This window comes from Oncorhynchus kisutch, linkage group LG10 (assembly GCF_002021735.2).
Source record: "Oncorhynchus kisutch isolate 150728-3 linkage group LG10, Okis_V2, whole genome shotgun sequence".
Taxonomy (NCBI): Eukaryota; Metazoa; Chordata; class Actinopteri; order Salmoniformes; family Salmonidae; genus Oncorhynchus; species Oncorhynchus kisutch.
The window spans coordinates 60932817-60952062 of record NC_034183.2 but is presented as its reverse complement, the minus strand read 5'-3'; the positions used below and the strand labels follow the sequence as shown (position 1 = coordinate 60952062).

The 19246-nt window shown below is 46.4% G+C and overlaps 3 protein-coding genes across 6 annotated transcripts in view; 1 reads left to right on the top strand and 2 right to left on the bottom strand.

Annotated features, from left to right (window-relative positions):
- On the top strand, positions 1–2040 carry LOC109891956 (anoctamin-10-like). Its single transcript, XM_031834985.1, has one exon. It carries the CDS (start codon positions 1–3, stop codon positions 2038–2040), a length of 2040 nt encoding a protein of 679 aa, XP_031690845.1.
- Positions 2041–6478: 4438 nt separating this feature from the next.
- Positions 6479–13069, bottom strand: LOC109893445 (histone-lysine N-methyltransferase, H3 lysine-79 specific). Of its 2 annotated transcripts, XM_031834483.1 has the most exons (4): positions 12987–13069; positions 8314–11220; positions 7409–7497; positions 6479–7068 (listed from the first exon to the last, which is right to left on the bottom strand). In XM_031834483.1, exons 2-4 carry the CDS (start codon positions 11195–11197, stop codon positions 6970–6972), a joined length of 3072 nt encoding a protein of 1023 aa, XP_031690343.1. In that variant the 5' UTR covers positions 11198–11220; positions 12987–13069; the 3' UTR covers positions 6479–6969. The 2 variants fall into 2 exon arrangements, with proteins under 2 accessions (XP_031690343.1, XP_020342264.2); XM_020486675.2 differs by lacking the exon at positions 12987–13069 and having other exon boundaries at positions 8314–11543.
- Positions 13070–13327: 258 nt separating this feature from the next.
- The window catches only part of LOC109891957 (paralemmin-1-like), a 31120-nt gene continuing 25201 nt past the window's right edge, over positions 13328–19246 (bottom strand). For all 3 annotated transcript variants that reach the window (XM_031834480.1, XM_031834481.1, XM_031834482.1), the window contains 4 exons: positions 18987–19065; positions 16154–16181; positions 15806–15889; positions 13328–15182 (listed from right to left, as the gene is read on the bottom strand). In XM_031834480.1, the coding sequence (XP_031690340.1) occupies positions 14227–15182; positions 15806–15889; positions 16154–16181; positions 18987–19065 (1147 nt within the window). In that variant the 3' untranslated portion in view covers positions 13328–14226. The remainder of the gene's footprint in view (positions 15183–15805; positions 15890–16153; positions 16182–18986; positions 19066–19246) is intronic.

Sequence of the window (19246 nt, the reverse complement as noted above, 5' to 3'; positions counted from 1 at the left end):
ATGACCGCCCTTCGGGACAGCATGTTATTAGGAGGAGGGAACACACGGAGGAAAGAACTCACCAACATCACCATGGCAGCCTTCATGCTCCCCGTGCAGCACCTTAATGAGATCACCTCTCTGATTCTGCTGGAGTTCCACCCTGAGGTGGAGGCTGACACTGTGGACTGGCTCCTGGGGAAGATCCTTACACCTGAGCCCCTGGGGGGACTAGACCTCTTGGCCAGAGTGATCAGCCAGACCAGGGCCGGGGGTGCCATCATGGTGGTGGGGGCCACGCCAGAGCGGCTGCTCCTGGAGGCTGACGAGGACCTTCTGTTCAGACACAAGCCCTGCTGCCCTATAGGAGGTCAGGCACGGGAGGTGGGGGACCTGGGGGGGACGCGCCCCACAGAGGGGGTGTATGGGATGCTGTCATCGGCTGAGTGTGTGACCCTGGTGCAGAGGATCCTAGACAGGCTGAGAGTGGGGGAGGGGGAGGAAATTCAGGTGCTCCAACGGATTCCCCTCCTTCCAGGAGAACCAGTGATGGCCAGTCTGTCCCGCTTAAGAGTCCTAACTAGCATCTACCCCCTACATGAAGCCCCGCTGCTTCAGAGCCTCCAGGGGAGGTGGTGGGCTGGCTGGTGTGGCCTCAAACCCTTCAGCCAGAGAGAGCATTGGCAGCTGCTGGAAGATATCAGGGCTTATTTTGGGGAGGCGGTGGCCCTCTACTTTGGGTTTGAGGGTTCGCTGGTCAATGCTCTCCTCCTGAAATCCACGTTGTCCATGTTTCTCTCCTTCTACCCCCTCAGGCTGGGGAACAACCTGGTCTTTTTCACCCTCTCCAGTGTGGTGTGGTCAGAGCTGTTCCTGCAGGGCTGGAGGGAGAAGAGCAAAGCCCTGCAGAGGGACTGGGGGACTGTGGTCACTCATCCGTCACACAGTCACTCATCAACAGCAGCAGCGGTGCCCAGGGTGGCACAGGGCACAGCACCACCACAGTCCCAGATCGATGCCCACCCTTTTGGAAAGATGAGCTTGAGGAGACTGCAACACTCCTTTGCCTTCTTAACCTGCACCCTCTGCCTCTCCTCCATCCCAATCCTGATGTATTTACACCTAGATGGACTAGTGGGGGACTTCCTCCTGAGAGAAGAGCTCAGTTTCCTCTTTCACAACATCCTTGTTTACCTCCCCAAAATCGCCTTCACGGTTGCCATGGCAGGGATGGACTATGTTGCATTCCAACTGTCCCAAGGCCTCAGCCCTGATCCCGAGCCGCCAGGTCATCAGTCACCAAGGCAACAGCCCATGCTCCCTGAGGTTATCCTCTCCTGCCTCTTCAACCACTTTTCCATCCACCTCTACAGGGCTCTGGTCCTGAATGACCTCACCATGGTGCGCTTCCACCTATCTGTGCAGCTGGCCACCCACCTGGGCATTAAGCTGCTGTCCGCCATGCTATTGCGCCGCTTGAGGAGGATGAGGATGCCCCCTGGCCGCGCCCACCAGGAACATCAGTCTCACGTCCTTAGACAGATCACAGAGCAGAGCAACAGACCACTGTGTGACACCCAGACCTGGAGCTACCTGGAGCTCCTCATCTCGTACTGCCACGTCATGTTCTTCTCAGGCATCTACCCCCAGTGTGCCCTCTGGTGCCTGTTGACCATCATAGCTAAATCCTGCATGGACTTGTGGCACCTGTGTTCAGGCGCACGCCGCCCCTTCCCTAGAACATCCCCCGGGGGTAATGTTTTGTGGCAGCGGGTTTTCTGTGGCTTTGAGGCTCTGGCTGTCCTGCTCAACTCCCTCCTGCTGTGGTCCTCTCTGGAGTTCAGGCTTCTCTTCCTGAGTTATACTGGGTGGGAAATGCTCAGGGCCTTCCTCCTGCTGCAGCTATTGCTGCTGAGCCTGAGAGGGGCGGTCACCTTCCTGCTCCTCCACCTGGCCTGGTTTGTTGGCAGAAAGGCAGAGCAGCCTGAGACTCGCCAACCCCACCTCCACAGGCTCCATCGCCACCAGCACCATCAACAGCAGCACTCTCACATACTGTAGAGATGCAGCAGCCACTCAGCTTTAGGCTTTGTGGGAGGATCATTGTGTCCTGCAAATAAAGTGAGGAGTGAGGAATGACATACTGTAGGTGTGCTGTTTGTGCGTGTGTGTAGGGGTATCATTTTTCTTTTACCGAGTCTATCAACTTTGGCATTAGAGTACAGAAAGCTTTCTCAAACAAATCAAGCTCACACATCTATATCTGGGATCTTTAGAGAGTCATTCTTAACCGTTGTCCCATCTACTGTAGGCTATGCCCAGGCTTTGGCCTACGTTGAATGGTGATAACAGTCAGACAATTAACACTGTGACTGGAGTCCTTCCGCCCTGGCAGTGGGACTGACAGATGGTGCTAAGCAAGGCTAAACTCAGTGGTCATGTCTGTGACCTCACAGATTAGACACTCTCCACTGAGTCTGATCACAGACCGGAGAAAGTCCTAGTAGGAGAAAGTCCTCCTGTTTTAATGATCAGCTTTTTGAGACTGATATATGTTTGGTAAACACATGACCGAGCTACAGTATGTATCAGTATGTATCAAATATGTATCTGCATTAATAAAGACACTGCACATGACTAGATTACAGTGGCATTTTACAGTGTTTATGGACTTACACCCAGGCCTTCCAGTGCCATAAGAGAGTGCTGCTAGCCTTTGATCCTTCAAACATTGCTATTGTTTTCTAAATTGCAACTCAGACATAGCAGGTAGTCTCCTGGGTTCTTTCTTCTACATTTTAAGAAGCTATAACTTAAAAATAATGTAATGTGAAAGTTATTGTAGTTCCAGACTTTGGCCTAAACTGCTCCGCCCACAACCGTAAGGCTCTCCAGAGGTGCTGCACAACGCATCACCGGGGGCAAACTACCTGCCCTCCAGGACACCTACAGCACCCGATGTCACAGGAAGGTCAAAAAGATCATCAAGGACAACAACCACCTGAGCCACTGCCTGTTCACACCCGCTATCATCCAGAAGGCGAGGTCAGTACAGTTGCATCAAAGCTGGGACCGAGAGACTGAAAAACAGCTTCTATCTCAAGGCCATGAGACTGTTAAACAGCCATCACTAACATTGAGTGGCTGCTGCCAACATACTGACTCAAATCTCTAGCCACTTTTAATAATTAAAAATGGGATGCAATAAATGTATCACTTGGCACTTTAAACAATGCCACTTTATATAATGATTACATACCCTACATTACTCATCTCATTTGTATATAGTCATATATAGTCCTACAGCCATCCTACAATCTAAGCTTGATGCCCTCAATCTCACACAAATTATCAATGAACCCACCAGGTACCACCCCAAAGCCATAAACACAGGCACCCTCATAGATATCCTCCTCACCAACTTGCCCTCTAAATACACCTCTGCTGTTTTCATCCAAGATCTCAGTGTTCACTGCCTCATTGCCTACATTCGTAATGGGTCAGCGGTCAAACGACCTCCACTCATCACTGTCAAAAGCTCCCTGAAACACTTCAGCGAGCAGGCCTTTCTAATCGACCTGGCCCGGGTATCCTGGAAGGATATTGACCTCATCCCGTCAGTAGAGAATGTCTGTTTCTTTTTATTTAAATGCCTTCCTCACCATCTTAAATAAGCATGCCCCATTCAAGAAATGTTGAACCAGGAACAGATATAGCCCTTGGTTCTCTCCAGTCCTGACTGCCCTTAACCAACACAAAAACATCCTGTGGCATTCTGCATTCGCATCGAACAGCCCCCGTGATATGCAACTTTTCAGGGAAGTTAGAAACCAATATACACAGGCAGTTAGAAAAGCCAATTCTATCTTTTTCAAGCAGAAATTTGCTTCCTGCAACACAAACTAAAAAAAGTTCTGGGACACTGTAAAGTCCATGAAGAATAAGAGCATCTCCTCCCAGCTACCCACTGCACTGAGGATAGGAAACTCTGTCAGCATTGATAAATCAACTATAATTGAGTATTTCAATAAGCATTTTTCTACGGCTGGCCATGCTTTCCACCTGGCTACCCCTACCCCGGTCAACAGCACTGCACCCCGCACAGCAACTCGCCCAACCCTTCCCCATTTCTCCTTCTCCCAAATCCAGTCAGCTGATGTTCTGAAAAAGCGGCAAAATCTGGACCCCTACAAATCAGCTGGGCTAGACAATCTGGACCCTTTCTTTCTAAAATTATCTGCCGAAATTGTTGCAACCCCTATTACTTTCGTGTCGTCTGAGATTCCCAAAGATTGGAAAGCAGCTGCGGTCATCCCCCTCTTCAAAGGGGGGGACACTCTTGACCCAAACTGCTACAGACCTACTGTATATGTATCCTACCCTGCCTTTCTAAGGTCTTCGAAAGCCAAGTCAACAAACAGATTACTGACCATTTTGAATCCCACCGCACCTTCTCCGCTATGCAATCTGGTTTCAGAGTTGGTCATGGGTGTACCTCAGCCACGCTCAAGGTCCTAAACGATATCTTAACCGCCATCGATAAGAAGCAATACTGTGCAGCCGTATTCATTGACCTGGCCAAGGCTTTCGACTCTGTCAATCACCACATTCTCATCGGCAGACTCAATAGCCTTGGTTTCTCAAATGATTGCCTCGCCTGGTTCACAAATTACTTCTCTGATAGAGTTCAGTGTGTCAAATCGGAGGGCCTGTTGTCCGGGCCTCTGGCAGTCTCTATGCGGGTGCCACAGGGTTAAATTCTTGGGCCGATTCTCTTCTCTGTATACATCAATTATGTCGCTCTTGCTGCTGGTGAGTCTCTGATACACCTCGACGCAGACGACACCATTCTGTATATTTCTGGCCCTTCTTTGGACACTGTGTTAACTAACCTCCAGACAAGCTTCAATGAGTAACAACTCTCCTTCCGTGGCCTCCAACTGCTCTTAAATACAGGTAAAACTAAATGCATGCTCTTCAACCGATCGCTGCCTCCACCTGCCCGCCCGTCCAGCATCACTACTCTGGGCGGTTCTGACTTAGAATATGTGGACAACTACAAATACCTAGGTGTCTGGTTAGACTGTAAACTCTCCTTCCAGACTCACATCAAACATCTCCAATCCAAATTTATATCTAGAATTGGCTTCCTATTTCGCAACAAAGCATCCTTCACTCATACTGCCAAACATACCCTCGTAAAACTGACCATCATACCGATCCTCGACTTCGGCGATGTCATTTACAAAATAGCCTCCAATACCCTACTCAACAAATTGGATGCAGTCTAAAGCCCCATATACTACCCATCACTGCGACCTGTACGCTCTCGTTGGCTGGCCCTCGCTTCATACTCGTCGCCAAACCCACTGGTTACAGGTCATCTACAAGACCCTGCTAGCTAAAGTCCCCCCTTATCTCAGCTCGCTGGTCACCATAGCAGCACCCACCTGTAGCACACGCTCCAGCAGGTATATCTCTTTGGTCACCCCCAAAGCCAATTCCTCCTTTGGCCGCCTCTCCTTCCAGTTCTCTGCTGCCAATGACTGGAATGAACTAAAACATCTCTGAAACTGGAAACACTTATCTCCCTCACTAGCTTTAAACACCAGCTGTCAGAGCAGCTCACAGATTACTGCACCTGTACATAGCCCATCTATAATTTAGCCCAAACAACTACCCCTTCCCCTACTGTATTTATTTAGCTCTGTTACACCCCATTATTTCTATTTCTACTTTTCACATTCTTCCACTGCTAATCATCCATTCCAGTGTTTTACTTGTTATATTGTATTTACTTTGCCACCATGGCCTTTTTTGCCTTTACCTCCCTTATCTCACCTCATTTGCTCACATTGTATATAGACATATTTTTCTACTGTATTAATGACTGTATGTTTGTTTTACTCCATGTGTAACTCTGTGTTGTTGTATGTGTCGAACTGCTTTGCTTTGTTGGCCAGGTCGCAATTGTAAATGAGAACTTATTCTCAACTTGCCTACCTGGTTAGATAAAGGTGTACCATCTACTGCATCCTGCCTATGCCTCAAACATTTCTGGTGTTAAAACAGAACCCTGTTTCCACTATTCATCTGAGTCATATCATGACAGTGTTTTATATGTTGATGGACTGAACTTTGGTTACTCCATGTCATTATGTCATACTCCATCCAATCATTGAGAGGCCAGAAAGCTGTCTGTCTCACCTCTAACTTGTGACTTATGGCAGATAGAGAGACCCACAGTGAAACCTTAGCTTTAGCCACAGAGGCCCGAGCTCATGTTGAAGTAGACTGGGTGGGTTATGGTCAGCTAACTATGCTTGCTGAGTCAAACATGGTTGCACCCAGGATAATAGTCATCTGGTGTTCAAAATGAATCTGGGTCCAAGCATATAATGTAAATGACAATTTCTTTAGGTCCTTGTTTGTTCACTGTCAGTCGTGACTATAACATGAAGGACAGGAACCTTCCTGTAGCAAGATAAATTAGACAGAGTTGATTTGAAAAGGATATTTAATGTATGGACTTCATTTCTCCTCACTGGATTGTATTAACAAACTGTACAATACTGATAAGCAGAGCCTGATGGGACAAAACTGAGATATGATTGCGGCATTTGTGCGTTTACTGAAACATTTATAGTAGTTTTGATTACCTTCACATTTATGCAATTCTTGATAATGACATTTCTCTGTATTGCGGATGACATTTGTCATTTTGATCGAACACTGAACAGGAGTTAAACCTTTACAAGCAGAGCAGTTAAATGAGAGAGGACGTCTTTTGTACATTGTGAATATTTGTCATGAAATTGTAATGTTATATACAAAACAGATGCTAGTCTTACAAAGCATGGAATGTTCAAGCTAATACTAATTCAAGTTTCTGCCGTCGTAGTGAATTATGCAGTTCTACCATCCTAGTTCCTTAGTGATACATTTGACATGTTAATGTTATAGAAGTCCTGGTATTGGTGACCTCCAGTATCAGTCCTGTTCCCGTGGCAGTGGCCCGTTCACCATACCTGCCTCCCAACGCTGCCACAGAGGAGTTTTCTGGCCGCCTGCCTTGTAAACCTTGGGCTCCTGGAGAGATAATGCAGGACACAGGAAATGGATTTAGCTAGTCTGATTAGCAGGTTAGGTTTTCTTACATGTCAGTCAATCTCCATTTAGCCACACACAGAACTTGAATATAAACACATCCCTTGTCAGATGTCAAACATTATAGGCCAGTTACTTCTGAAAATAAATGTTGAGGTCAGCTTTGCCAGTGTAAATACACCACTTCTCAACTACTACTGTAACTACTGTTACATTGCTAGCAGAGACAGACATACAGTATAATTGCAATCAAAGCTTGTGAGTGAATGACATGTTGTGTTCCTGTCACAGGGAGGATACTTCTTGGAAAGTAGAGCTGTACCTGTGTTTGTCCAGGGTTCTCCCTAGCACTCTTAGGATTGGGAGGAGGCCAGGTCCGATCCAACTTCCCCTTGGATTGTCGGCCATCAACTGCAGAGAGGCAGGATAAGGAATAATGAAATGGGAAAAGGAAAGGATTTACAGACTGATCAAGCAGGCTCCAAAACACTGCTAAGTAAAAATACAAACTCCTTCTAGACTCCGTACCATTTGAAGATGTATCCATTGCAGTTACTATAATTCATATTGTAATTCCTCCGATGGCTATTTTTGGAACGAGTTGATTTTATTTTAATCATGCTAGAAGTCAAGGAAATGATCTTCTCCCGTCTGTCCCCCCAGACCCCTAAATATATATATATATAACATCCCAATGTCCACAAGTTTATGATTCAGGAATAAGCTGTGACTGCACTGTGCTCACAGAACCCCTTGCTGCCCCCCAAGACACATCTGCCATCTCAAACATGCAGATGCCCAGAACACCCTTGATCTGAACTTCCTGGCCTTTGTACTGCTGTGGTAACTTTGGTTACATCCTACAAAGTCTTTCTGTGACATGTGCTGCTGATTCAGATAAGGGTTCAGCCAGAGTGATCTTGCCCTTGATGACACTAAGTTGACGACAATACTGTGCCCATAATAACATTATCTGATGCTAATGCAAATAGGCAGACATTAAAGTGATTGGGCTGAGATGAATGTGTGCTGTGGAATGAATGAGGCTATAACTGGCTTATCCACTTTCCCTCAGCTAGGTGTGTTTATCATACGTTGACACAACACCATATAACGATGGTACAAACAAATACTTTTTGCAAAAATTCAAACATGTGACTCCCCCTCACTTTGCCCTAATTCAAACACAAAGGAATTCTACATGTAATACAGGACATGTCCACTGACCTGATGCTGTGAAAGAGGAGGTGGATGAGGGAATGCGTGTGGTAGGTGAGTCTGGGCTGGGGTCCTCTGTGCTGTCTGGCCTGCCCCCACTGACTCCTGCCTCTCCGTACAGACTACACCTCTGCCTGCGCAGCTCCTCCTCCCTCTCCCTGGCTTCCCGGATGTCCTTCTCCACCTCCGGCTTCATGGCCAGGGAGGGACGCAGCTTAAAGAAAGGGTTCTCCCTAAGGATGTCAGAGCCCTCGTCCTCATTCCCTGGCTGTTCTCCCCTCACCTCATCCGTGTGCTCCTCCTCTGTAGAGACAGTGCCCCCTATACTTAGGCAGTCTAGGCTTCTGTAGAGGCGCTGGGCTCCTATGTCTCGGTTCGGATAGTGGGCTATGATTGTGTCGTCACTTTCCAGAATAACCACCTTCCTCGCTGCTCCTTTACCGGTGGGTTGGTTCTCTGCACTTGGGTTTTGGCCTGAGCTAGCCTCCTTTTGGTCCTTTAAGTCAAACAGCTGGTGGGAGTGGGCTCTTGAGAGAGGGCAGCCTTTAAAAGAGACAAGCTCCATGCTACGCGTCCTCTCCAGCACAGAGGGGTAGACATGACCTCTCATCCCCAGGCCTGCTGTGGTGAGGGGTCTCCTGTGCCTGGTGGGTCCTTCTGCATTGCCTTGTTGGAAGGCTTCAAACAGCAGCTTCCTCTCCCTCATCTGGCGTACTGTTCCCTTGCTGTAGACTCCAGGGATCTTCCCCATGTTCACCAGGACAAGCTCCCTCTGGATCTCCTGGCTGATCTCCTTCTGCATCTTCTTCTCTGAGAACTGCCAGTCAGCGCCCTGCCCCGGTCCTGCCTTAGAGGACAGTGTCTTAGCCAGCAGCGGAGTCTTCATCAGGGGGATGTCTACCACCTCCTGGCCTTCCTGGGTGTTTGACATGCACCTGGACCGTCGCAGGCTCTGCTCCCTTTCAGCAGATCGCCGGATCTCCCTCTCGATGGGAGTCTCCTTCCGGGGTGGGGGAGCCTTGTTGTCCATGATGGGGGCTGTGGTCGTGTGGATCTCGTGTGTGCCGACAGGGGAGAAGTCAGTGGACACCCCGCTGTCACTCTGGTCATCGTCACTGCATTCCATCTCGATCCTGACCATAGGTTGGACACTGAGCTGGGCAGAAGGACGAGACTGGACCTCCTCCGCTTTCTCTCCTGCCACTGTTTCAATATGTTCTTTCTCTGGAATCTCTTCCTCACTTACCGCTGCCCTCTCTTCCACCTCGACAGTCTGTACTCTCTCTCCCTGCTCCCTCTCTTCCACCTCGACAGTCTGTACTCTCTCTCCCTGCTCCCTCTCTTCCACCTCGACAGTCTGTACTCTCTCTCCCTGCTCCCTCTCTTCCACCTCGACAGTCTGTACTCTCTCTCCCTGCTCCCTCTCTTCCACCTCGACAGTCTGTACTCTCTCTCCCTGCTCCCTCTCTTCCACCTCGACAGTCTGTACTCTCTCTCCCTGCTCCCTCTCTTCCACCTCGACAGTCTGTACTCTCTCTCCCTGCTCCCTCTCTTCCACCTCGACAGTCTGTACTCTCTCTCCCTGCTCCCTCTCTTCCACCTCGACAGTCTGTACTCTCTCTCCCTGCTCCCTCTCTTCCACCTCGACAGTCTGTACTCTCTCTCCCTGCTCCCTCTCTTCCACCTCGACAGTCTGTACTCTCTCTCCCTGCTCTCTCTCTTCCACCTCGACAGTCTGTACTCTCTCTCCCTGCTCTCTCTCTTCACCGCTTCCCTCACTCTCTCCTTCCTCTTCTTCTTCCTCTTCCTTCCTACACTCAATTCTCTCTCCCTCTTGGTAGCCTGTATCCTGATTGGTTGTCTTCATGGCTACCTGGTGAGAGGGCGGAGGCTCCTGTGGCACGTGTTGTCCGTCCTGTCTCTGTTGCACCAGATGCAGGCGATGCAGCAGCTGCTCCCCCTGCTGGATGTCTTCAGCTACTGTCAGGCTGCCAGCCTCCTGCTGCTCCTGCTGCTCCTGCTGCTCAGAGGCAGGTGACTGAGGCGTGGGCACTGATACCTGTTCTCTGGATAAGCCTCTTGAAATAGATAGGTGAGGCTGGAGGCGCTGGACGTCACTGCTAGCACTGTCTCTCCTGACCCACTCATCTTTGGTCATGTCGTAGTCTAGTGATCTACCATTGACCATGTCCTGAACATCATTGTTACTCTCGTCTGTATGTTCTGGCTCTATGATGGTCCCTTCATGGGTTGGATGACTATTGTTGTCAAGGCAGTGCTCTGGCTCAGACTCCCTTGTCTGTGATAATGGGACAGAATCTGTCTCTTTCAGAATGCTGGTTTCCATGTTCGGATGTGTCTGCTCAGGGCTACTGGCACCCACTGCTTTATATCCGTCTGTTGGTGGTGGCGTGACAGAGCCAGGTCTTTCAGTCAGCACTGTGATATCCACAGATCCTCCCTTCTTCAGTTCAGTCTGCTGCTCCTCTTCCACTGTTACTGTAGCCTTGTCCATGACTGGAGTGCTGCTAGGCTGAACTCCATCTAAGCTCCTGGGATTTTCTTTAGCCTCTGTGACGGTTATGGCCCCAACATTGGGCTCCATTGTGCTGCCCTCTTCTGGACAAGAAGGGTCTTTGCATGGTGGGGGAAGGATGAAGACGTACTCATCCTCCTCCATCCTATCGGGGTGGCCTGCGCTGACCAAAGAGGGAGGTGGTATGACAGCCTGCCAGACCTCACAGGGCTTTTCCCCAGAAGTCAGGGAGGAGTTGTCTTTGGCCATATCTGTGTCCTCTGCCGGTTTACAGCCAACTTCCATCCAGAGACCACAATCCTCCTGGGAGACTGGACTCTTCGGAGATCGGGGGCTGACCATGGGCTCTGTTTCCATAGTGATGGGGTATAACTTCACACCTGTTAATATTTATATTTTTATCCTTTCACTGTCTTTGGTTTCAGTGTCACAATCTGAAATATATGTTAATGACTTTGCAATTAGAGGCATGTTATTTGAGCCCCTTCAAAAAACATACACCACGAGGCTTAGATGGTCTACCATTCAGTAAACCAAATAGTTACGAAATGTGTTGGTCTTTCAAGTGTGTACTAAAAATGTCTATTTTTATAGAAATGTTGTAGATGTCAGGTATTACCAGCAGAAATAGGACAATAAAGTAAACGTTTGTGAATCTGCTGTTGCCCAAGTTTCTTTTGAGGACTGCTGTCAGATCAGTTGAAAGAAAGGTTGACTGTCATTATGCCAGCTTTGGCCTGGCATAATGTGACTTTATGGGAATTGATTACCGTATGAGAGTTTCACATCACTAAAACATGGAACTTGGATTTTATAAATATATACTCACAAATTGCAACTTCACCTTTTTAAGCTTTAAAATGAAGGAAATGATCTGAAAGTTGTAGTGCATTCTGTTCTCTCTCACCTGACATATTTACTAGCTGACACTACAATGGTGATGCAAATGACCTGAGCAGAGTTCTGCTTACTAGGGGGATGAGTAATCAGCTTTTCACTGTCTGGCACATCCACTATGCATCTGCTACAGGAGCCTCCTTCACAGATTTCTCCTCCAGAGCCATATCACTTTCAGCCTTAAGCTCAAAACATTGATTTCATGACAACATGCTAATTTAAACTCCAGCCAAATTAGAGAGCTCTCTCTGTGAGAACCAGTAAACCACATAATGAAAAGTCATGTTTACGGTATGTCATTTGCATGAATGTCTCCAGACACCACACCTGTTAAGATGACACCAGATTTTTTACTATGCACAATGGCAAACTGATCAGAACGGTCATTGTCATTGAGGTTGTGCAGTTCTGCCTGTCATCGTGTCTAATTACAAATAAATGCTCCCATGTCATCTACAGATGCAGGATCTTAATTTTAAGACAGTTTGCTAGAGCAAGAAAATAATCCTGCAGCAGCAGGAAATGTGAATTATTGTGTGGATTAGCCATTTTTGTAAATCAAGTCTGAAATTTCAAAGTGGAATTTACAAACTTTAGAAGCCTTTTAATAACACTACAAGTTTGTGTTTTCTGCTGTGCAGGAAAATTCTTAGCAACAGAATAATGATTAAATTAAATTCCTACATCTGTAGTCACCTCAGGGGCAGGTGAGATTTATATGTCTATATTTACCCTCAGGCTTATAGCCATACTCCTGCCCTGGATTAGCAAAAAGCCAGCCACACTATGTATGAAGTGATTGCATCGCATCGCAAAATATTAATGATATTTAATGAGCTTATCTCCTCCATTAAGAGGAAGTCAACCAAACATTTCTCAGTGATACAAATACAAGCTCTTCCTTGAAAACCACAATGAATTATACATATTACCTCACGACATATCAAATATCCTGAAATCTCAGATATTTAAAGCCTTTTCGTGGGAATAAACTGTAGGCTGTATATATGTACATTAAAGTAAAGCTAGACGCTTGTTTTAAGGGTTGTTACTTTGTGATCAATAATAACAGCCATACTGTTCAAAACCATTATTATTCGTTTATGAAAACTAAATGGGTTATGGAAATGAAATGTAAATGAATCATATGCATCTGTGAGTGCTACTAATGACAAAACGTTGGTAACTAACAGTATAATATCAGAATACGGTAAGGTACTGTAAAATGAATAATAAGAAAGAGACCCACCTGTTTGCAGTGTCGTGGCTGTGTCCTGGCTTCTGTCTGAATGATGCTGCTAGGCTGCTGCTGAGACCCGTGAGAGGTGAGACTGCCTGTCACTCAAACGGCGAAGGGGCTGAAGCTCATTGACTACAACTCAAATTGCTACAGGGCTGGCCCACGTGGGGAACATTTTAGGGAAAATGTCATAGCACATCTTCCAGAAAAATATATCTTTTATACTAGGGATTTCATGGCTAATTGTGGTAAGACAGTAATTCTCCTCATATATTAATTATGTATGAACTACACATGGACACATCCAGCCCAAAGCGAGAGGTAAAAAAACAACTTAATAGTCGCCAAAGTTCCGTAGCGTGTCTTTAATGGTATGTCACAGCTCAGTTGCAATAAAGAGTCCTATACATGAACGTCCTGACAGGAACGTTGCTACTGCTGATCAAAAGGAGAGACCGAGACTAACAACATTTTTAAGAATATGAAATATATTGTGTTTTGATAATCACACACATTCCAGTTTTCTTTTAATCCACCTTCATTAATTAACAGACATGGCTAAATCAAAATTCAACTACCAAACACACTTACACATACAAATCGCACTGAATAGATGTAATGGCAACCAACCCTTCTTTAACAGACTGTTTTGGTCAGTGACGGAATACAATATCATATTCATAACCATAACATTTGTATTACTGATGCGGACACTCTAAAAGTAGAGAACAAAAGGGTTAGTTGCCATTGAAATAGGCACATCGGGCATTTCTGAGATGAATATTTAAAAATCTATTTCCAAAAAGAAACAGATCAGTGGTTGTTGTATTCTTCATCTTTGGTTCATTCCTAGAGGACATAATGCGGAGTACGTTTTTTGGGCTGACACAACCAATCCAGAGGAGTGTGAGATGAGTGCTGCTGGGATTCTGGCAGTAAAACCTAGTCGCATTACTGAACTGTGTCCAGCAGGAGGCAGAAGGGCTTTGTAACAGTCACACTGGAGTCTGTTCACAGAGCTGTTTGATGAGAGGAGGATAACAGTAAACACTCCTTGACACAAGCCATGTGGGACTGTAGTCTCAGAGGATACCAGTGACATTTTAGATGAGGAGCAAAGACACGCTTCTCTGGAGCACATCCTGTGCAATTTAGACAATGTTGTAGATTTAGGCCACACATACAGACCATTCATCATGAGTGGCACAGCTTAGAGGAATGGGGGGGTGATGCTCTATCATGTGCAGAATCACATGATAGAGCAGCACTTGGTATTGTGTTTGGATGACCTCTTTAATGTTTCCTCGGCTCTGTAGCGTGGGGTTGGTCTGGGGGGATCATCCTCATGTCCCAGATCCTCAACCTCTTCCTGAGTGTAGCCCAGGATGACAGGTGGGACAGGGCCCTCCACAAAGACAACCAATCCACTCACGTCCTCCTCATCATCCTCATGCACCACAGCCTCAACCTCTTGCTCAGTGTAGCCCAGGAAGGGTTCAGTCTCAGACCCAAGAACCGGAGACTGAAGAACAATCTCCTCCTCACCTGCGTCAGAAATGATCACCCTCTCCACCTCCACCAACTCTCTATCATTCTCATGGCCCAGACCCTCGCTCTCTGACTTTACCTCAGTGTAGCCCAGGAAGGTCAGTGTGACAGTGCCCTCCACAAGGTCTACCTGACCTACTCCTGTCTCCCTGTCCATCTCATCATCCTCATAGCCCAGATCCTCAACCTTTTCCTCAGTGTAGCCCAGGTCGGTCGGTCGGATAGGCCCCTCCACAATTTCCACCACTCCTATTTCTATCTCCTCGTCCATCTCATCATCCTCATACCCCACAACCTCAACCTCTTCCTCAGTGTAGCCCAGGGATGTAGGTGCGGCAGGGTCCTCCACATTGTCCACCTCCTCCTCCATCCCACCACCAACCTCTATCTTCTCCTCTGCCTTCTGTTGTGGTACAACTGGGATCTCATCCAGCAGCACTTGCATCCCGACATCGTTGATGACACTAAGGAGCTGTCCCAGCTCCTCAGCAGAAGGCTGCCCCTCTGCCCCACCGACGTGGTGGACACTCTTCCTGCTGTCATTGAACACCGTCTCCCCCAAGGCCCTGGGTGCTCCAGACACGGGCACCACAGACCTGATCTTGGTGACCCCTGTCTTTGAATCCCTCTCCACCTGCACTGTAACCATCCCCAGCACTGCAACACAGAGGGAGAAATTATACTGGTCAATATAACAGTCAAGTCACTATACTTGGAATCATGGTCAGAGCATGGATTACCTGGGATATAGAAACATAAAATATGAATGTTATATTCTACCCATACCACCACTCAAATACTATCAATATAGCCTTTCCCCTAAAGCAAGGCCTACATTACCAGTAGGTGAAGGACGAGAGGGCACATTTTTGTGTCATATGTCAGAGCCCTCTTTGCTAATGTCAGCCTGCACAACATGAGTAAACAGCACAAGGTCAATGTGCAGGCTCACAGTGCACAACCCAGTACCCTTTCCACTCTCCATAGCCCCCAGCATGCATAAGAAATGTACCAAGAGAAACAAAGTGGCCTAAATATAACTATCGCCTGCATTCTGCTCCAGCCCTTCAACCCAGCCAGCCACATCGTTAAGCCGTACCCTGGAGGCAAAACCCAGCCACAGGAACAGATATTGAGAAAAATATGGAGAGAAATACAGTTTCCCTCATAGTGAAGGTATGTTTAGATTTTCACTGTGGCTGGGCCCGTCCCAAATCAATGGTGTGGATGATGATCAGCACTATCACATTTCTGTGGAAGGAATCCTCCCCAAACAGTACCTGATCGACCTTCCAGTCCATTCTCATGGAGAAGCGTCTCCATTACTGGCCCAGGGAGCTGACCCCCAGCAGCTCTGATGATGTCTAAAAGATGAAGATACACATAATACAAAACCATTGTACTTTCCATATACAAATTCTAATGTTCTGCGTGACAATCATGCGTTTGAGTTATATCATAGCAATTATAAAACAATCACAGTTGTGGCTTCATTCTGTCACCCTGATTACATTAGTGTCAGTCAGAAAGATATGAAAGAACAGTCACATGCAGGATGGTCTAAGAGAAAGTGAGAACAAATGAGATATCCAGGCCTAGAGCTAAATGACCATGCAGGTGAAGCTTACCTTGTATCCCACCCTCTTCAATGTCAGCCTATGGGGAAACAGAGGAGACTATTTTAAGTGGAACCCCTGGTCCAATCGGTTCTACAGTCACTGTCTCCCCCAAACACTTTCCTCTTCTTCCCTTATCTCTCTCAGGCCCTGCGCACTGCCATAAATATGTCACAGTAACCATTAGAGCAGTGTGGCGCTGGGCTCAGCTTCGTGTTAGAGTGTTAGAGATGAATACACACTGAACTTCCTTGCAAGTGTTAGTGTGAGCTAAAGATGGACCAGACACAAACCGGAATGTAAAAGTTCAAGTAATGGTCAGTATATTATATACACGGAGTGTGCAAAACACACCTGCTTTTTCCATGACATAGACTGACTAGGTGAATCCAGGTAAAAGGTATGATCCCTTATTGATGTCACCTTTCCTAAATTAGCCATGGATGGAGATAAGGATTTGGACTGGTTCTACTTAATTCTCCGTACTAGACAATGATATAACGGTGATTCTGATCCAACCATAAATTCATACATTGTTGTGCCCCTGAACTGAGAGGATGGAAGTTCAATATGTAGCAAGATGTAGTAGGCTAATGTTAACTAGCTAACGTTGCCCATGAAAGGAAGTTGGGCTAGCGAGCAAGAATTTTAGCCAGGTAGCCCAGGGCAAACAAAAACTACAAGCTGTATGACAGAGTGATAGCCTGTTTCATCAACAGGAAAGAGAGGAGGATGACATTGGCGTTTCTCTCTAGGTAGGGTGAGTCAACATGTTTTTCCCATTATGCGCACACACACACACACACACACTCACTCACTCACTCACTCACTCACACACACACACACACACACACACACACACACACACACACACACACACACACACACACACACACACACACACACACACACACACACACACACACACACACACACACACACACACACACACACACACACACACACACACACTCACACATACATACACACATGACTACCATGGATAGCCACATCATGTTTGGCGTATGTTGATTGGACTAAATCTTTTTTTGGTATCTTTTAGTTGTTACTGTATTAGACTAAGCAGAGGTGATTTGATGGTGTTGAAATGTTGAAGTTGAAATGGTGCTGGAATAGTGGAGGCAGCTCCTGTTTTCTTTGTGACTTGCGGGAACTCTACGTGGTTCTAAATCAATAGTCGTTTAGTAGTCCGAAAATGTTCAAAACATTAACTTGCTTGACCATGCTGCAGGTCATGTAGCTTTTTGTTACATGCAATATGCTTTGTGGACTTTATCGGACAGATGTTACTCTCTGGTTTTGTGATGAAACAAAGGTGTGTTTGATTTTTCTGCCACTGTGTCTTATTATTGTCTCTGCCTTAGGCCTATATATCACAGTGGCAAGGCATATGAACTAACAGGTTATAGAGCAAACAACAACAATTATCACTTTTTTTCTGGCTTGGCTTCCCCGGTGATTTTACCCACGCACCACTACTGGTGGAATGCTTTTGACACCTTGTCCATGTCCCGACGAATTGAGGCTGTTCTGAAGGGAAAAGGCGGTGCAACTCAATATTAGGAAGGTGTTCCTAATGTTTTATACACTCAGTGTATGTTCCCCTGTAGAGTTCACAGTTGGTACGGGGTCAAAGTCCTGCCAGTCAATAGCCAGACACCCTTTAGGGCTCCCCCAATGTGTAGGGCTATAACGTCACTAAATGTCAGAGTCAGTTTTCCATTGGGTAGCATACATACACTCCTACTTTAAAACAGGGGATCGGCACTTTGCAATGTACTGTGGTTTGATTTCCAAAGGGAGGCAAAAACCAATCTGTTGAAAAGGTCATAACTGCATGAACAACGGGATACTTTACTATAGAGAGGAGTGGTTTCTGCTGAACATCAATCTGTAGGATCAAAGGCTTAGTGAGGGAAAAGATCTTCAACTGCTGTAGTTGTGAAATATCGAAGCTATTTATATTACACAGTTCCAAACTGAATCAGGTGTTATTGATGTAAAAACGTTGAGAATATTGAGTAAAACACACCTTTGGGGTAAAAAAAAGTATACTGAACATAAATATAAACGCACACGCAACAATTTCAACGTTTTTACTGAGTTACAGTTCATAGAAGGAAATCCGTCAATTGAAATAAATTCATTAGGCTCTAATCTATGGATTTCATATGACTGGGCAGGGGTGCAGCCATGCATGGGCCTGCGAGGGCATAGGTTCCACCCACTTTGGAGCCAGGTCCACCCACTGGGGAGCCAGGCCCAGCCAATCAGAATGGGTTTTTCCTCACAAAAGGGCTTTATTACAGACCTAAATACTCCTCAGACGATCCCGCTGGTCAAGAAGGCGATGTGGAGGTCCTGGACTGGCATGGTTACGTGTGGTCTGCGGTTGTGAGGCCTGTTGGATGTACTGCCAAATTCTCTAAAACGACGTTGAAGGCGGCTTAAGGTAACAGCTCTGGTGGCCATTCCTGCAGTCAGCATGCCAATTACATGCTTTCTCAAAAGTTGACACATCTGTGGCATTGTGTTGTGTGACAAAACTGCACATTTTAGTGGCCTTTTCTTGTCCCAAGCACAAGGTGCACCTGTGTAATGATCATGCAGTTTAATCAGCTTTTTGATATGCCACACCTGTCAAGTGGATGGATTATCTTGGCAAAGGAGAAATGCTCACTTTCCATGTTGCATTTATATTTCTGTTCAGTATATAATGGGGAAAATCTGCTAAGATATCTAATATGGCACAGAGGTATTGTAATTGATTAAGTATATTATAAATCATATTGAAACTCGGAATGTCTCTGCTTTTTCCACTTGCCTGGCTGTGGTTCTGGGCATTGGTGACTGTGTAGCTTGTTGATTCAATGACCTCCACTATATCCTCTTCAGTTGGCAACCTAATTCACATACATTCACACGATGATGACCGTAACACCACATAACATGTGAAACCAGCACATTAACATACATACAAACCCATTCACACATACAATACATACTTTCAGAGGCATCAATACAGTTCAGGGGAGGGTCAGTATCAAGTGCTTTATGTAAGAGATATAAAAACATCTGAGCATA

Coding starts and splice junctions, on each gene's coding strand:
- LOC109891956 (XM_031834985.1), top strand. CDS start 1: ATGACCGCCCTTCGGGACAGCATGTTATTAGGAGGAGGGAACACACGG.
- LOC109893445 (XM_031834483.1), bottom strand. CDS start 11,197: ATGGAAACAGAGCCCATGGTCAGCCCCCGATCTCCGAAGAGTCCAGTC. Junction 7,498..8,313: donor CTCCTCTTTCACAGCATCAG/GTCAGTGGACAT, acceptor GCCTCTCTGCAG/TTGATGGCCGACAATCCAAG. Junction 7,069..7,408: donor AGAACCCTGGACAAACACAG/GTACAGCTCTAC, acceptor TTATCTCTCCAG/GAGCCCAAGGTTTACAAGGC.